The sequence below is a fragment of the Cantharellus anzutake genome, assembly GCF_015039405.1.
Source record: "Cantharellus anzutake strain C23 chromosome Unknown EI90scaffold_34, whole genome shotgun sequence".
Taxonomy (NCBI): Eukaryota; Fungi; Basidiomycota; class Agaricomycetes; order Cantharellales; family Hydnaceae; genus Cantharellus; species Cantharellus anzutake.
In genome coordinates, this window is record NW_024066984.1 from 391,910 (window position 1) to 409,105 (window position 17,196).

Genomic DNA, 17,196 nt, shown 5'->3' on the forward strand with positions numbered 1-17,196 from the left:
TTTGCAGATGCACAGTAGCGGGCATGCTCGCTCGCTGTTTGCAGGATACCACCATCCTGCTTTTACATAGCGATCTATTTTGGTCGCTAGTGCTTCCTGCAGTGCTGTGGGACATCTCAGGGTGTTTTCCCGAAATTTCTTGTTCGGATCCTTCAACGGGATTCGATGGTTCACCTCCCTCAAGGGAGGCATTTCTAATGGTGCTGGCGCCATTACGGTTTCAAATTTTTCTCTCCACCACTCCCTGAGTATTTCGAACTCGGGGTTGTTCATGGAGAGACCTTCCAGGTGTGGTACGTCTGGAAGTTCTAGTCCTTCCAGACTAGGATTGGGCCAACCTTCAGGGTATTTTCTTGTGATTACCCTGAGGTGTGTTTCAATCCCGCCTCCCTGTCAGGGGGGCTTCTTTTTTGGTTGTTCTCGGGCTCTTGCTCGAGTTTTCCATCCATGTGATCTCGTCACACAGTCTTCGCTTATTCCAAGGGTGTCTATGTTGCCCTTGTTCACCGTTCTCACTTTGTGGGACCGGAAGTCTAAGCTTACCTGGTTTTTGTTTAACCAGGGGGCGCCGAAGATGGCGTCGTATCTGTCGATGTTAATTACATCGAAGTAGTGTTTTTCTACGTGGCCGTTGATCTCAATGTCCACGTTGGTTCCGAACAGGATCTGTGATCTTGTTCCTTTCGTCCCCATTTGAAGGACGACTGGGTTCTCCAATTGGAGAATTGGGATGTGGACCGTGCAGACAAAGTCCGGCGATAACGCGTCCGTTTCGGCTCCACTATTGAATAGTGCATAGGCTTTTATGCCTGCTATTTTTATGTGAGCCGTTAGCATTCTCTTCATTGAGAGCGGTCTGTTTGCGGGGTATTTTCCCGCGTCTTTTGAGATGCGGAATTTCGCATCAAACAAGGGGGACTGGGTTTCGATGGACTTTTGGTCCTTCTTCCCTTTGTCCTTGTTTTCCTTGGGTACTTTGGTGTATTTCCCCAAGGCGTCTTTTCTTGGTGCTTCCACCAAGGCTTCAGTGACTTTTTTGTCTGCCGTGTTTTCTAACTGGTGTGCTACAGCCAGTTTGATTTTATAATTTATGTCATCGTGGTCGATGACTGACATTGGGCCCATTCTTATGGTCCCGACGTTGACTTCCTCACCCTCTGAGTCGGGTGAGTATTGAGGTCCTTCGTATGGGTCCTCTACTTCGAAGCTTGATGCTTCGGAGTTACCAGAGTTGTTCTCTGGTTTCTCATCTGATGAGCCTTTCGACTCTTCATCCGTTGAGTTCGCGATCTCCATGGCAGCTATGTGCCTTGGTTTTTCATCGCTCGTTATATTGTGTCTTGGGCAATCTTTCGTTTGCCCTATTTTGCCGCATTTGCCGCAAATTGGAACTGACTTTTGGTCAGTTTTCCTCGAGTTTTTCGAGGATGTGTCCTCTTTCCATCTGGGTTTCAGCTCTTCCGCCTTCTTTCCTGATGGGAGGGCTCTGCCATGGCTCGTGGTTGCCGTGGTAGTTGTTCTGGTATAATAACCTGATTTGTAGGCTGAAGACATCTTCAGCCCGTCAATTATCTCGTCTACACGAGATATTGCTTTTAACATCTCCTCGTTTGAGGAGAAGTCTGCTCTGATTCTATCATGAGCAATCATTTCCCTCTTCCATTCGAGGGGAATGTAGTTTAGGAACCTGGCATTGAAGGACACCTGGTCTGGCGGCGTCACCATCTGGGACGCTGCTTTTGACAGTTCTAAGCAGAACTGTTTTAGGCCTTTTTCCGCTTCGTATTTGACGTTGCAGTATTTCTTTGTCGCGTTCAATGCGGCGGAGGCTTTGATGAAGGTTCTCATCAATATGTTGAGAACTTCGAGGAACATGCCCTTGTCTCCTCTGAGGAGAGTTTCGTCTCGGAGTCTAATTCCGAGGTCAAACGCGGCCCCCCTAATCCACGAATCAAGCAGTCCAGGTGGACTTCATCAAATTGGGGACCTTTGCATCCTCGCAAGGCGAGGAATCCCAGTAGTTCTGTGAACCACTGCCAGAACGATTCCATGTCATTCTCCCCTGACCATTTCTTGTCAGGGAATGCTGGCCCATTCTTTAGGGCTTCTGGTTTCACTCCCTCTGGGTAGGGAGTGAGTATTCTCACTTCGGCCATTCTTATGGCCTTTTCATACCATTTCTCCAGGTACTCTTCTTGCTCCCCTGCCTTCGTGGGGTCGCTATCCAATGGAGATCTCTCCTTTGGGGGGGTTTTTGCTGGGGGAAATCTTCCTCACAGCGTTTCTTTGGTTTCAGGTGAATTCGCCTGAAGTTGTATTTGTATTCTCTCATTGTTTTGAGAGGGTGTGAATGAGTTACCTCTCTGTTCGAGAGGTCCGTCATAAGTGGACGTTTGGCCGAACCTTTGGTACGTGCCAATTCTCCTCCTAATCTCTGAACGATGCCTTCTTTCGGCATCGTCTTCTCCTATCCTTGGGAGAAGGATCTCCTTAGCGTCTCTGTCGAGTCGCTGATGATATTCCAGTGTGCTTTCACTGGTGGTTCTTTTCGTGAATTTTTCACGAGTTCTATTTATGTCCTGGACCATGGTCCAGGGGTGTTTATTTGTTTCCTCACTTTTTTGTGAGAAATTTATTTCCTTCAGCAAATCTGTTTGTTCGCTGATTTTTTCAGTCAACGCATCGATTGCATTGGCCATTCTTTCTAGAGTTATCTCTAGACGAGCCATGCTATTGTGGTTCGTTTCCTCGATCTTTTTTTGGATTGAGTTTATCGTGTTTATTATGCGCGATTCCTGGTTTTCCAGGAGGAAGTTTGGTTGGGCGAGCAGAGACTCTCCCCAGTTGACATTTCCGCTTCTGGGGGTTCCAGAATGGGTTCTTGGAGTGAACACTCCACGCTCGCTTTGTTTAGGCGAGGCCATTGTGGAGGGTGCTTCCCTTTTATAGAGGGGTTTGTTCGCTGGTTTTTCCTTACTTTTCCGTAAGGCTTCCTCAGCGAACTCCCTCATTTCAGTTCGCCTCCTCTTCATTATCTCGGAGACCTCCTCCGAGGTTGGCGACCTTGCCTTGTCTGGCATGGTGTGTGGGAGTGTAAACAGCGGAAGTTCTTTTGGAGCTTCCCTGCTCTGGGAGATCCTGCTCTCAGGGCGTATTTTCGCACCTTCTCGGGCTTTCAGCCTGAGAAGAAGTTGATCTTCACTTTCCGTCCTCCATTCAGACGGAACCTGGAACAAGTCCAGTAGTTTTTCGGATAGCCGACGCAGGGGCTCTTCCCTTTGTTTCCCTTTGTCTGCCTTTGGGGCTTGACTTGGGGACATGAGGGGGGACTCCAGGGGATAGTGGGGCCCTGGAGTTTCCTGCGACTCTATCCGATCAGCTTTTTGGGCTGATCGTTCGGCACTTACGCGTTTTTCGTGCAAGTCGATCACCTCATGAGGAGGTGAGGGATCTTCCCCAGCTTGGGTTAGATTGGTATGTTGTGGAGTTCTGGGGGTATTTTGCCCCGCACTTACTCCATGTAAGTTTCTAAAACCTTCAGGGACCAGCCCTGAGGTGGTTGCTAATGCCGGATCATGTTGATCCTCGTCGTTGTCTGACGACGGCTTTTGGTTTGAATCTAATCTCCCATGATGGGAGATTGCGGTTTCTTTATAAACCACTCGTTTCTTTTTAGTGTCGCTGCAGATGCGACCTTGCCCTTGCAGGTGTGTTTAGGCGCCATAGGCGCTTCCGAGTCAGATGTTAAGATTTTAGAGTTGTGGGTTGTGTTGTAAAACACACCTCTTGCACTTAAAAAAGTGTGAGGTCTTAGGGTGGCTCAGCACACAAGGCCGTAAGTGATACAAGATAGTGTATTTTACGGTGGTGTGTAAGCAGTTCTCCGGAGGTTCCCGCTTGCCCACGTGACTATATGTATCTAATTTCCATGTGACTCGGGGTTCGGGGCTATTGCCCTGACACCTGCTGATTTGGGTCTGCAAACATGGCATCAAGCTCCTCCCCAAAATCGTCGAAAGCAATGGTTGGGGCTCCTGGGGCGAGGAGGGTGTTGATGTGTTGGGTTGCCCATGGCCCTGCTGTACCTCCCTTCATGTAGGATAGGACAAAGAGGACCTGGCTGCGCTCATCTCGGAATTCCGTGTGGTGCATGCTCATATAAAGCCTGCACTCGGCTTTGAAATGGTCCAGGTCTTCCTGGGATCCAGAGAAGGGGGTGGGGGCAGCTACCTTAGGTGGTTTAGGAGCTGGGGCATGGTGTGATGGAGGAGGGGCTGCAGCAGGGGCTGCAGGTTGACCTTGAGTGGCCAGCTGGCCTTGTAAGTCTTGGAGCTGGCGTGTCAGCTCAGCGATCTGTTCCTCTAACAACATCAGAGTGTGAGTGGTCAGGTTTAACCCTTCTTCTGCTGTCAGGATCCGGACCCCTGCAGGGAGTGGCCAGAGGGCGAGGCTGGGTGTGGAAGCTGGGATGCTCTCCCTGGCTGCTAACTCCTTGAAGTCACTGAGGGGGCTAGCCTCAGCCTTCACAGGGAATGAGCCGAGCAGAAGGGTAAGCTTCTCAGCCCCCTGTGAGGCCGACACAAAAGGACCCTAGGAACTATACAGTTCCCGCTTGCTGCCGACTTTCCATAACGGGTTTGCGTGCGTGCATCATTGTGTGGAACAGTGGGGGAAGGATAGGGGGAATGGGGAAGTGTGGGGAGAGGGTGGTTAGGAAAAGGGTGAGGGTGTCTGAGGGTGAGTGGGGTCAAGGGCTGTGCCCTGACATAGCCCTTCGACTCAGGGAGTTCTCCAATCATGTCCACAGAGATCACTTGCCAGCGGTGAGCAGGGATCTTGTTCAGGATGAGCTTCCCCACTTTACAGGAGGGGAAGGATTTGACACAGTTGCAGGTGTCACATCCACGTACATACCGCCCGACATACTCCACCATCTGTGGCCACCAGTAGTTGTGGGAGATGAGTTCCAGGGTTTTCCACTGCCCTGGGTGCCCCGTCGCCCGCACGTCATGGTGCAACCGCACCAAGTCATGGCGGAGGCAGGTCTTTCAGCATGTATACCTTTCCTCTGTACAGAACCAGCTCTCCTTGCTTTTCCCACTCATCTGACCTCAGCATGCCCTCTCCAAGTTCTCACAGTGCTTTCACCACCTTCTCATCTAGGTCCTTTGCCCTGCTGATCCTCTCAAGGATAGTCATCTCTTCACCTTCCACTAAGACTGCCTCCACTGTGTGGGCCTCAAACCAGGTGGGTTGGAGGAGAGTCAGCCCTTCATTGTCATCTTTACCCTTTGGGTGGTCAGCACAGCATGAGAGTGCATCAGGTTTTCCCATGAGTTTCCCAGGGTGGTGGATGAGGGTGAAGTGGAACTGGGAGAGGAAGAGTGACCACCATGCTTGGCGCCAGTTCAGCCATTGTGCAGTGTGGAAGTATCCTAGGTTGCGGTAGTCGGTGTAGACATCCACTTTCTCCTCCACTCCTTGTAGGAAGTGCCACCATTCTTCGAGGGCATGCACTATTGCGACCATCTCCTTGTCATACACTATGTAGTTGCACTCTACTTCTGTGAAACTCTTGGACATGAAGGCTATGGGGTGGAACTCTCCATCTGTTTGGAGCTGGGATAGGACCACACCAGTTGCAAAGTTAGAGGCATTGCACTCGAGTTTGAAGCAGCCTGTATCAGTGGGGAAGGTGAGGACCAGGGCGGAGGTGATGGCATCTTTGAGGGTGCGGAAAGCACGGACTTCACCTGCTCCCCAGGCCCATGCTTTGGTTTTGTGGGTCAGTGCATGGAGGGGGCAGGCTGTCTCGGAGAAGTCCTTGATAAACCGGCAATAGAAGTTGACGAACCCCAGGAAGGATTGTACTTCTTTGACCTTGGTTGGGGTTGGCCAGTCCAGAACTCTGCGGACTTTCATGGGATCCATCATGATGTTTCCCTCAGAGATGATGAGGCCAAGATACTCGATTCGCTTCTGCTTGAACTTACACTTCTCTGGCTTTAAGAAGAGTCTCCGTGTCTCTAGGACCTCTCGGACAACCCTCCGGTGCTCCTCTAGGGTGGCTGTGAAGATCAAGATGTCGTCCATGTAGCAGATGATGACCTCTCGATCAATGAAGTCTTGGAGAATGTCGTTCATCATTGTCTGGAATGTCACTGGGGAGTTACACAGGCCGAAGAACATCACAGTAGGCTTGAACAATCCCTGGTTGGTCGAAAACACCGCTTTCCACTCATCACCATCCTTGATGCAGACATTGTTAAATCCCCAGCACAGATCTAGTGCCGAGAAGTATTTGGCGTTTCGGAGGCATGCGAGGACGTCCGAAATGAGTGGGAGGGGGTATGAGTTTTTGACCATGATTGTCATATTCATACAATCCCGACCTCCGCTCCGGGCTCCCGAAACTCCGCAACCGACTCTGGAGCCCTTACCTCCCTTCCATCACCTTCTCCTTGCCGACTCCCAAGAGGTTATACCACCTCCGGCTCCGACACCACCTTCAGTCTGACTCTGGGACATTCCAGGTCCAACCTCAACCTCGACACCTCCCAGACGAGCATGCAACACCTATGCTCCCGACTCCGGACCTCTGCTCCGGAATCCCGTTCATGTCTCTGTCTCCGGAACCTCCAGTCTTAGCTCCGACCTCGGACTTTGACCCCACCTCCGCTTATACCCATTGTATTGGTTAGCTCATTCCATTTAATTATGTTTGCCAATATTCCGGAGTTTAACTTCCGAGTTCGGACTTTCCGGACTTATGTCGGACCTTGCAACTATTGCATTGCTCCATTCAATTCCGCTATACTCCCTCATTCCTATTTGGGCTGCTGCTTCCTTTCTATTCAGTCAGCTGGCCATTCCCCACTCCCATCCTCCTTCCTTCCTCCTTGGGCCTTGGCCCTTCACTCCTCCTTTGGGAAACACCATTGAGTCAAACCCTTGACCCTCGGTGTTGTCCCTCCTTTCAGCTCCCTTTGTCTCCTTTTGGAGTACCCTCACTCCTTTTGATTCCGGACCCCTCCTTATATACAATGTACATAGTAACTTGTAACCTCAGTCCGAAATCGACCTGAAATGCCCCCAAGAGACTTTCCCTCTGCTAGATCCGAAATTAGGGACCCCCAGGACAACCAGCAATGGCACAGCGCTCCACCTGAGTCACTGAGGCTGAGGTCCTTCCACGCTAAGTCTCCGATTCCACTCCGGAGTCGTCCAAATCCACCCATTCTAACAGTGATCTCGTTGAGCTTTCAGTAATCTTGGACTAGGCGCAACGATCTGTCCTTCTTCTTGACAAAGAAGACCAGCGCTCCCATCAGGGATTTGGACGCCTGTTCTGCAGGTTCTCACACAGGAACTCGTCTAGTTCCTTCTGCTCTGGCCATGACAGGGGGAAGGTCCTCCCTCTTGGGAGCTTGGCATCTGGCACTAGGTCTATTGCATGGTCCCAGGGCTTCCGTGGAGGTAGCTGGTCAAAGGCCTCTTTTGAGAATATGTCTCTGAAGTCTTGGTACTATTCTGGGACTAGTGCCTCAAACAGTGCCGGCTCCGCCTCTGGTTCGCAGGCCTCCTGGGCCATCCGCTGGGATGATAGCGGCGTAAATCCCATCCCCAGGTTCCACCACAGGGTCTGGGTCAGCCTGTCCTCGCACTGACTGGCAGGAGCACAGGCAGCAGGACATACTGACCTTTTGCCACGTCCAGTCTACCTCTGGGTTGTGGTGCAGCAACCATGAGTGTCCTATGATGAGGGACTGCCACCCAAGGTTTACAACGGCGAAGCGGGCCCGCTCCATGTGCTGCTCAAACGTCAGGAGGGCCTCTAGTTCCTCGGTTATGGCTCCGTTCTCGTTTGGGGTTCTGTCGACGTTGCAGATGGGAATGGGTTGGGGGAGCGGGGTTGTCTCGAGCCCATGTGTCAGGGCCCGACCCTCGTTCCGTGACAGGCCCAGGGGGATCCTCCTAGTCGCTGGGGTATCTAGTCCCAGTCCGAGATCTTCAAACTCACTGAGGGGGCTAGCCCCAGCCTTCACAGGAAATGAGTTGAGAAGAAGGGTAACCTTCTCAACCTCCTGTGAAGCCGCTACAAATGGGAGTCGGGAACTATACAGTTTTCGGCTCTTTGCCGACTTTCCATAATTGGCACCCCCCCATGGGAAGATTCTGGGCGAGCTGCTCGCCCAGAAAGTTCCCACGGTTGTGGCTGTGATGGTTTCTGGGCAAGTAACTCGCCCAGAACGTTCCCACAGGTCTGCATGCATGCGGGATTGTGGAACAGTGAAGGGAAAAATAGGGGAAAATGGGGGAAGGGTACCTGAGGGTGTGTGGGGTCAGGGGCTGTGCCCTGACACCATGCTTCCTGATGAACTTGGGGCTTACAAAGTTCCCAGTGGCTCCTGAGTCTAGGAGCGCTGATACGGAGACGGTGGCAAGGGAGGTCAAGGTGGTCAGCTTTACAGCCATGTTGAGGGATCTGGGGGGTTGCTTGGACAGCACGTAGATGGCAGGTGGCAGGACTGCTACCTCCAGCGCTAGGTGTCGGATCGAGGAGGGTGGAGTAAGAGGCTGGAAAATGAATGGGAATGAGAAATGGGTGAGGGGGGTTAGCCGACTGAATGGTAAGAAGAAGATAGTCATGCTAAGAATGGAAGCTGACTAGTAAATGATGACGTGAGTGAGGTCACCGAAGGATGCAGGTAGCTCCGAAAGCAGAGTTGCGTATCCGAAGGATGTTGGGTGACTCCAATAAATGAAATGGGTGAAGAAATGGTTTAAGGGTATGTCACGGGATGTTGGAGGTCCGTCGGGATATTGGAGCAAATCTGGAGTCTCCGAATGTTCCGACTCGGGACTGAGCTTCCGGGATGGGGGTGGCCAAGGCTTGGTGTGCCGCAACCAGACCGGAGCTGAGACAGTCAGGAGGGAAGGTGACTTGGGGAGTGGGGAGGCATGGTGTAGGGGATGGTGAAGTTGTTAGGAAGGTGTGGTGTGGTGGGAGTGCATGGGGTCGGGATTCCAGGATATGACAGGAGGTATTCATGGGGGATCTTCCCTCTTTTTTCCTTTTCATTTTCAAATGCTCCAGGAGCTCCCAGAAGCTTCTCACCCTTATACACTTTGAAGCATTTAAATTGTATTTACTGGATATGTTTGTGCACAAAGCAATTCTCCATCCCCTCCTGGGAGTGCCCTGGAGTACCTGGCCAACTCCAGAGGAAATGAGCTGTTCCTGGACCAGCCAATTCTCCCAGTTCTCTCCATACTCCAGAACACTCAGGAGCATAACAATATTTTGCTGATGCCATGTGAGAATCTAGCATGTTGTAAGTGCTCAGTACTGAACAAGCAAACTGAATGAATTGCTTATCTACCTAGCACATTGTAAGCACTAGGATATTTACAAGGGTTTTAGTCATTGACTAAGACAGTGGAGACAAGAAAGCTCACCTCAGTTCTGAACAAGTGAACTGAGGGAGAGAGATAAGGGTGAAAAGTCAAGGCTTTTAAGCCTTCTACGATGTGGCTGGGAAGGAGTAACCAAGACAGGTGATCATGTAGATCATGTGTCTGTGTGCAAGGTATGTGGGATGTTGACCTTTCTCCTAATCCATTGTGCATGTGAGGAATGGTAATGATTGATAGTAGAAAGAAAGCAGGGGGATGCCAGAGGAAGCAAGATAACAGTACTGCTCGGGTATAGGTGGGAATATTGGTCACTGATGGAGGACTCTGGGTTATGGAGAACTGGCAATAGTGGAGCACTGCTCAAGAGCTGATCCGAGCATGCTGCCGGTTTTCATGACGTATTGTCCCTGATCAATCTGTACAGCAAGAAAAATGACGATGCAGCCTGAGAACCAACAACACCATAGGGCTCACCGGTAGCCTCCGATAGGATCAGGATATATGTGGAAGAAACTAACATGTTGTGTTCTTCCGCACACTCCATGTGCATATATACGGTTCCTAATTGTACACCAACAGGCGGATCACAAGGAGTACCTAGACAAGGGTCAACACATCAACTCCATCCCAGGGCCAGGCATGCCGAACACGCTCAGGCGCGTCATAGCACCGAGTCATCACATATAAATAACCAGGGATGAGAATTCGAGGGACTGGACAGTCTACCGGGTGACAAAGGCGAAGTCCAGTTGGAATTTGTTGGCTAGGAAGGCGAGGCGGTTGCTCAGTAGTTGACAGCCTAACGTCCCTTTGCTTGCGGGAAGGGGCCTACGGCACCATAGTCACTGGGATACCGACTGCGGACAGCCGGACTAGGCTCAGTCCAGCAGCATTCACGGTCAAAAGAGTTGGACGGATTGACAACTCGGATCTGTTTCGTTTGTTGCCACGAGTCTTGTCTTTGAACTCCGCCAGGCATCATGTGTGTCATGTGTGGTGGTGCCCAGACACATTAATCCTTCCAAGGGTCAGGTTGGCGTGAAAAGGCAGATCTATCAGCATAGATCTGTTGTGGCAGTCGGTTCGTGTGCCCAAACAGATCCACGCGACTCAACTAGCGCAGTCGGCGAACCACACTGAGGTTGGCCCGGTGAACCATACACTGAAGTCAGCAGCAATTCCCCAGTGAGTAAAGATCGTATGGTGTCACGATCTTGAGCCCCTGTCTCTCGTGTGACGCGACAGATTCAGGGTCAACCTCGGGCTGGGGAGGCCAGTAAGGCGCTTGGTGCATAAGTTCTAGCCAAATGGACCCCGGAGACGGTGATACATTAGTGATGACTATGCCAATTGGCTGCATCCCTCACCGCGTTTGCTACCCAACCTGGTGAGCAAACAGCTTTCTTGCAAATTGTGCAGCACCATCCGGGATTTTGGGCATGCCAAGGAAGCTTTGTTCCGCGATTAGACCCTTTCTGTAGTGTTCTGGTTCAGAGTGATGCAGAAGAGTGGGCCCGATTGCATCACAGCGAGGGTGAATTTGGGAGGCTGAGGATGTTTGCGTTGTCGAAGGCAGCAAACATCTAGGAGAATGCGGACAGAAACTGGAACAACAAATGAGCGCCCCAACAATACTATTCACTGTCCACGCCGAAGACAAAGAATTCAGAGCTCGCCACAGACGTACGGTCACAAAGTCAATTTTGCCTGCGACGCGCGATACAATTTACCTCACTGAGGGCCAAGCCCAATCGAAATTCGTCCATACGAGGATTCGCCTACAACTGAATGCTCTCCACCATTTAGTCTAAGATGTGATGATGCTATGCAGCCTCATGATCTGAGGGGTGGAAGTGAGGAGGTTCTCCCAGCGGAGCAACCAGCTAGCACAACACTCGTATCATAATGATAAGAGTGAGTGCGAGGATTTTGGAGGAGCATCTACACAGATGCGTAGACGAAGGTCTGGAATGGCCGCCGTGACTTGAAGGGGAGTGGCTATGAATGTGACCGCCAAGCATCGGAGTCTGAATACGCCACCAATATTGGGCTGCGTGAACTGATTGGAACAAGAAACAGAAGCAGAGATCGAGCAAGGTGGCAACGATGTGTACCTTCACGATTTAGTTGCGGTATATAATTATAGATTTAGGGTAATTCTGTGAGCATGTGGGTGATATACAGCCAGGAACTCCTACAGTACGCGAAAACTCGTTGGCAGCGTGAGGCACGATATAGCCCGAGAGTTGACGATACCATGTGGTATATATTCTGGTAATCTGACCCCCGGAAGAAGGAACTAGTATACTTATATGTTCTTCCTCGCAGAGTCCATATATCTGGCACCTCATCACCCAGTCCTGGAAGCATGAACGCCAACGAACATATCCTTGACAAAGTTTCGGTGTATACAGGCATCGAACTATGTTACAGGGCTAAGCACGACGGAGCTGCCCAAAGCAGGTGGGCAATAACGCCGAGTCGTCACAGCATAATGGAAAACGGTGTGTGCAGGAGCTTGGACAGTCTAACAGGGATGACATGGTATGATTGATACATCACTGGGTTGGAGTAATGCAGAGGAGTTGAAAATTTGTTGGCCAGAAGGCAAGCGCAGCCGTTTGGTGATCGATAGCCCAACGTGCCTGTATTCGCCCTGTCCTTGGGGAAGGGGTGCCTATGGCACCGTAAGTGTTTGGTGATCGACCACTGACAGCCAGTGGCTCGTCAGCCTGGCCAGCACAATTGCTCATCAGCCCAATACCATTTATATGCCTGCAGGGGGGGTTTACTTACGGAAGATGGACCATTTGAAGGCTCGCCATGCATATGCCGACGTTGCCGCCGCAAACTTTGCCCTTGATCCGGGTTGGGCGCCGTACACGGAGGCGGTGGTCCATGGTAGGCTCCAGGTGCGTTCGGCCAGAGCCCAGAGCCTAGACTGGGGTGGTGTGTCCCCCGTAATGGATACGACCATTGAGCTTGCTGGGTATGGATGGTTGGCAGTTGGCTCAGATGGTTGTTGTGGAAAGGACGAGGTTGGACAGCATAGCGGCAGACTACTGAATTAGGAACGATCGGTGTAAATAACTGTAAATACATGCATCGAGGGCGCTCCCCCCAACAGTTGTTGACCCCATAGTAGACGGGTGCGGGCGGCTCGGCCGGTCTAGCGAGCAATGTATGTTGGGGTTGACCCTGTGGACCATAGAGTGGGGTGGGGAAGGATTGTCCAGTGAGCACAGACCTTATGGCGTCTCCATGCTGGAGTCCCTGCCTCTCATACCGAATGATGAATTCGGGTCAACTTCATCAGGCTGGGGAGAGAGCTTGCTACTTCTGCCCATAGAAGGACGCGGACCAGAAAAACCCTGGAGCTGATACATCAGGCGCGGTTATGCTGATTGGCTGTATTCCTCACTGTGCCTGCAACCTGTGCCCGGTCGCGACCAGGGGAGCAAACAGCCCCTCTGCAGATTTTGCACGGTTGTTTTGGTTTCTTGGGCATGTTGATTGACACTCGGTGAGAAAAGGTCCGCGGAAGTGAGGAGCAACCGTGCGAGGATGAGTTGTGGGATGTAATTTATGTGTTGGAGGACGGCGCTTCCCAGACCGCAGTAGATCCAATATTACCCTCTCCCTCTATCTGGAGCGAGCCTGCCTCCTTCATGCGAGCCTACAGAATAGACCTAACACAGGAGTAACCGAGCGACTATCAGTGCAGCATTGGCCCCATGTATAGTAATAACCTTCTCAGAGGCAAGGCGCCTGGAAAATCACCCGCGGCGTACACTGCTTCATGGCACACACATTACCCGGCATGAACAGGCTTTGGGGTGTGGCATACGTGAGTCAATATTTTGGAGTAGATAATAATGCGCATCGTATAGCGCTGTATAAATTCTGCATGTGCCGCTACATTAGTTATGACGGTAAATTAAAGGAGTACAGCACGGCAATTGATGCAAAGCGAAGGTCCAAAGAACCGCGCGCGCAGTAGAACGCTCGAATTCAGTGTGAACGACCTGGGGAGTTCATTCGACAACGCCTCCGACAAACTACTAGGATCAAGATCACACCAGTTAGCGGCGGCGCATGATATCAGTTTGCAAAGTCCTCGTATGGTGCTCCATGTGTCTGTGCTGCTATCTTGTCAAGAACTTCCAGCATTTTGCCGAAATTTATTGTCCCTAGACCTGGATACGATGTAGGCGAGATGAATGAGCCAGTGATATGACGGGGAGTCATTGCCACAAGGAATAGACTTACCAGTTATGGGATCCCACCTTCAAGATTTGCGCAACCCGGGAAAACCAACATGAAGAAAGTTAAAGCACGAACTCTGGCCGGGCATCATGTACTCACCCCTTCTCAGCACTGAAACCATCGGTCCCACACCCCGGATTATTTCCCGCTATGATATCGGTCAAACCATTCCGAGCAGGGCCCGAATAAAGCAACGGATTTAGAAACCCCAATCTCCTCCTTCCCCGTCGGAGTTGGTGATCATGCAACAAAGCGACGAGAGCCGCCACAGTTGGTGCAGCGCAGGATGTTCCAAAGCAAAGCGAAAGTTGGTGAGCATTGTAATATGGTATCCGTTCGCCTGTTGAACGGACAAGGGTGGGTTCCGCGGTGCGAGCGGGAATGGGTGGGAGTTCTACTCACCGTAAGACGACAAGTCCGGAAACCCACGTCCACTCGGGTTGTACATCCCGGCATAGGTCTTACCTAATTTCTTGACATACTCCGAAACTGCGTTTCCTACGAACAATTGACGGCCCCATTGATATCTATATCTCAGTGACTCACTTTGGTACATTGGTCTCTTGAAGTAATTCGAAAATCCTCCACTCGAACCTGAGTCCGCCATCTGCTGTGGTATACCGTATGTCTCGCCAACGGTAGTGACGAACGGACATGTAGCGGGAAAGGAAGGAATAAACATGGTGCGGTCCTTTCCATCATTAGAGAGACAGTCCTAGACTCTTTGAGAGTTACAACTTGAACCAGAAGTTGCAGGAAAACCATACGTTCGAGTGCCTGTCAGCGTACGGGCCGACACCCATATCACCACTACTAAAAATGACCGAAACTCCCCTGCGTGAGTCAAAATTAGTGGAAAAGACAGTCCCGCCACACGCACAACTCACCTCGCGCCTAACGCCGCAAATCCTCTACAAACCCGCACTGCATATGCACGTGGTACGCTTTGCTCATCATCACCGTAGCTTGTTGTGAGTACTGAGGGCAGTTGCTCATTAGGTAGAGACATGAAATAATGCACTAGTTCAAGGAATGGTTCGTTTGCATTGAAAGGGGTATTCACATCAGGATTATATGGCGGGCTGCCTGTGGACGTGATGAACGAGTCACGACAGGAAGATAGAAAATAGCGACATACCACCAACAGAATAAAATGTGCTGGGGATGGGGTAAATTAACCCTCCGACTGTGTGCGGGTCAATGGTTCGAGTTATCGGGTTAGCCTGTGAGTTGAGAGTATTGTGACATACCGATCTGAACGTCCAAGTTGGCTTCGCTGTTGCTATCCCCATAGATGTATTTCTGGGGTACCTCCGTATCTGCATTTCGAATAGAAAAAGTGCATTTCTATTAATAACCATAACCCAGGGAGGTACCAATAACGCACTCGTTGGACTAACGATACTAAATGTGTATTTGGTAGCCGCGATTTGGGGAACATAGGCTTTAAAAAAGTCCTCCATGTCGGATCTGTTAGCCATGCACAAGCATAATGGTTCAATCTGCTCTTCGCGGTGGACTGGATATGGCATACCGCTGTGCGAAGTTATCCAGATAGCCAGTGCTAGAGGATAGTATCCCTTTAGTACGGATCGGGTGTTAGAGTAGGAGTTCAGGCTGACATTCCAACGAAATTCGACAAATTGCCCAAAGGAGTGTATCCAGTAGCATTGTACATCTTCTTCAAACACCAAGGCGGAAAGACCGCAATGGGACTGGAGGTGCAGTTAGGAAACTGAGATGGGAGCATCACATGAGGACTTTTTGCGAGGTGTACTTCATCCGGCGCGTTGAGTGCGCGTACACGTCTCCTGTCCGAAGGGCCCGGGAAGCTTAATCGACGCACATTCGAGAATGACCTCGTCGACCGTCCCGCACCAGGAAAGATTGTAATTGGCTGGATTGTATCGATATGCTTATCCAAGGTGCGGGGAACACCATATGCTGTCGCTCGCACAATCCGCTCGCCCGAATATGGCTGGATATATGCTTTGAACTCGGCATTGAGCAGCTCCTCTGCTTGAGCGACGGTCGCACTAATCGTGTACCAATCCTTTGCAGGGGATATTTTTGTTGGTGGCCATATCAAATTGGAACGGAGCCAGTTGTTGACAGCAAGGAGGGTCGTGTTGGGGGGCCTGAAGTACGGAAGGACGGCCTCGCGAGAAAGGAACTGACTGTAGGAAGAACTGCTTGGATCGCTAATGTTGTAAAGCAGGGACTCGATTGCCTCAGGGCATGTTTGTACGAGACCGATGTGAAGGGTTAGGCGTTCGTGCGGAGAAGGTCTTGACGAAATGGACCAGCCACGAGGGAGTTGGGCGGACTCTTTGATGATGAAGGGGTTTTCGGTAAGACAATGAACGACAGGTATCAAGAGAAGGAGAGACGACGAGAGCCATGCGAAGACATCTGAACCCCCCCACCACATCCTGAATCATAAAGGATTGAGCGACGAGTGGTGACAAAGCAGTACCGTGACAAGAGAGAAAAATTAATTACGAGCCTGTTAGCGAGAAGAACGACGCTCAGGAATCAGGATTTGGGTCAGAGGAGGTAGGACGGAGCACTCTGGTTATTGCAGCCTCTTCTATATGTATGATCACGAAAAAGTTCCAGAACCCAGTTCAGATCAGTTCGGGCCCCTGGAGGGTGGTGGGGACGTAATAGATTACAAGCGGCCACATTGGGCGGTCACCGAAAACAACTTGGAATAAAATTTGGGGGTGCTTTTGGCCTGCTGGTAGCACCTTGGTTGCCAGATTCACAACTCGGTTCAAAGTACTAGTGTGGGAACACGTGCAGGGATAATTCAAAGCGAATTCCATTGCTTGTTTGGTGGCAACCACAGGCACAACGCCTATAGTTAAGAGCCAAGTCCGGTCTACGTACACTAAACACCCAGTGTCTCATATGACAGGCATCACGAAGGATCAAGAGAAGCAATAGACTGCTCCCGATTCGTTGAAGAATGCATGGCCAAAATTGTCAACGACTGGTCCAATGACAATCGTCAACAAAGCAACGGAGGGGGCGCCTGACTCATTGCAGAAGCACAAGCCCCGGGGACCAGGGGACTGGAGGAATGAGGTGCAGACGGGGATACATTCTACGCGCAACTGCGGTGTGGCAAGTCGGGGGTTAGGCTGACGCGGGTGGAGGGAAGCAGCAGCTCAACATTCGAGTGCGCAGCAGTTGCTCGCGGGTGTGGGTTTGTCCCATTGTCGAGGGAAAGAATCTAGGATGACTGGGCATCGATACTTTGGCATCGACCTCCCTCGGCGCTCTCTTCCTTGTCGAGACGCCCTCCGGGTTATCGGGTCCCATCCTGGTTGGTCCAGAGACCGGCTCTGCGTGGCCTTTCCTTCGGCGTTTACGAGGTAGCTTACGACCCCCATCCTCCTGAACTACCACCGAGGAGTCCAGCGGGACTCCTGCCCAGGCCCCTTCGGCATTGACGGCGCTGTGACCATCGGACCCGGCATATTCACTACTGGACTCGGGGTTTCATTG

At 51.2% G+C, this 17,196-nt stretch overlaps 2 protein-coding genes across 2 annotated transcripts; both read right to left on the reverse strand.

Annotated features, from left to right (window-relative positions):
• Positions 1-11,569: 11,569 nt before the first annotated feature.
• On the reverse strand, positions 11,570-12,607 carry EI90DRAFT_3064231 (uncharacterized protein). The gene is made up of 2 exons (XM_039060783.1): positions 12,214-12,607; positions 11,570-12,149 (listed from the first exon to the last, which is right to left on the reverse strand). Exons 1-2 carry the CDS (start codon positions 12,517-12,519, stop codon positions 11,976-11,978), a joined length of 480 nt encoding a protein of 159 aa, XP_038914412.1. The 5' UTR covers positions 12,520-12,607; the 3' UTR covers positions 11,570-11,975.
• Positions 12,608-13,518: 911 nt separating this feature from the next.
• Positions 13,519-16,114, reverse strand: EI90DRAFT_3125810 (peptidase S8/S53 domain-containing protein; the record flags this gene model as incomplete). Its single annotated transcript, XM_039063870.1, has 12 exons — positions 13,519-13,613; positions 13,687-13,703; positions 13,783-14,023; positions 14,086-14,172; positions 14,230-14,398; positions 14,451-14,517; positions 14,571-14,769; positions 14,822-14,869; positions 14,934-15,002; positions 15,071-15,153; positions 15,218-15,247; positions 15,306-16,114. 12 exons carry the CDS (start codon positions 16,112-16,114, stop codon positions 13,519-13,521), a joined length of 1,914 nt encoding a protein of 637 aa, XP_038914413.1.
• Between the last annotated feature and the right edge of the window lie 1,082 nt (positions 16,115-17,196).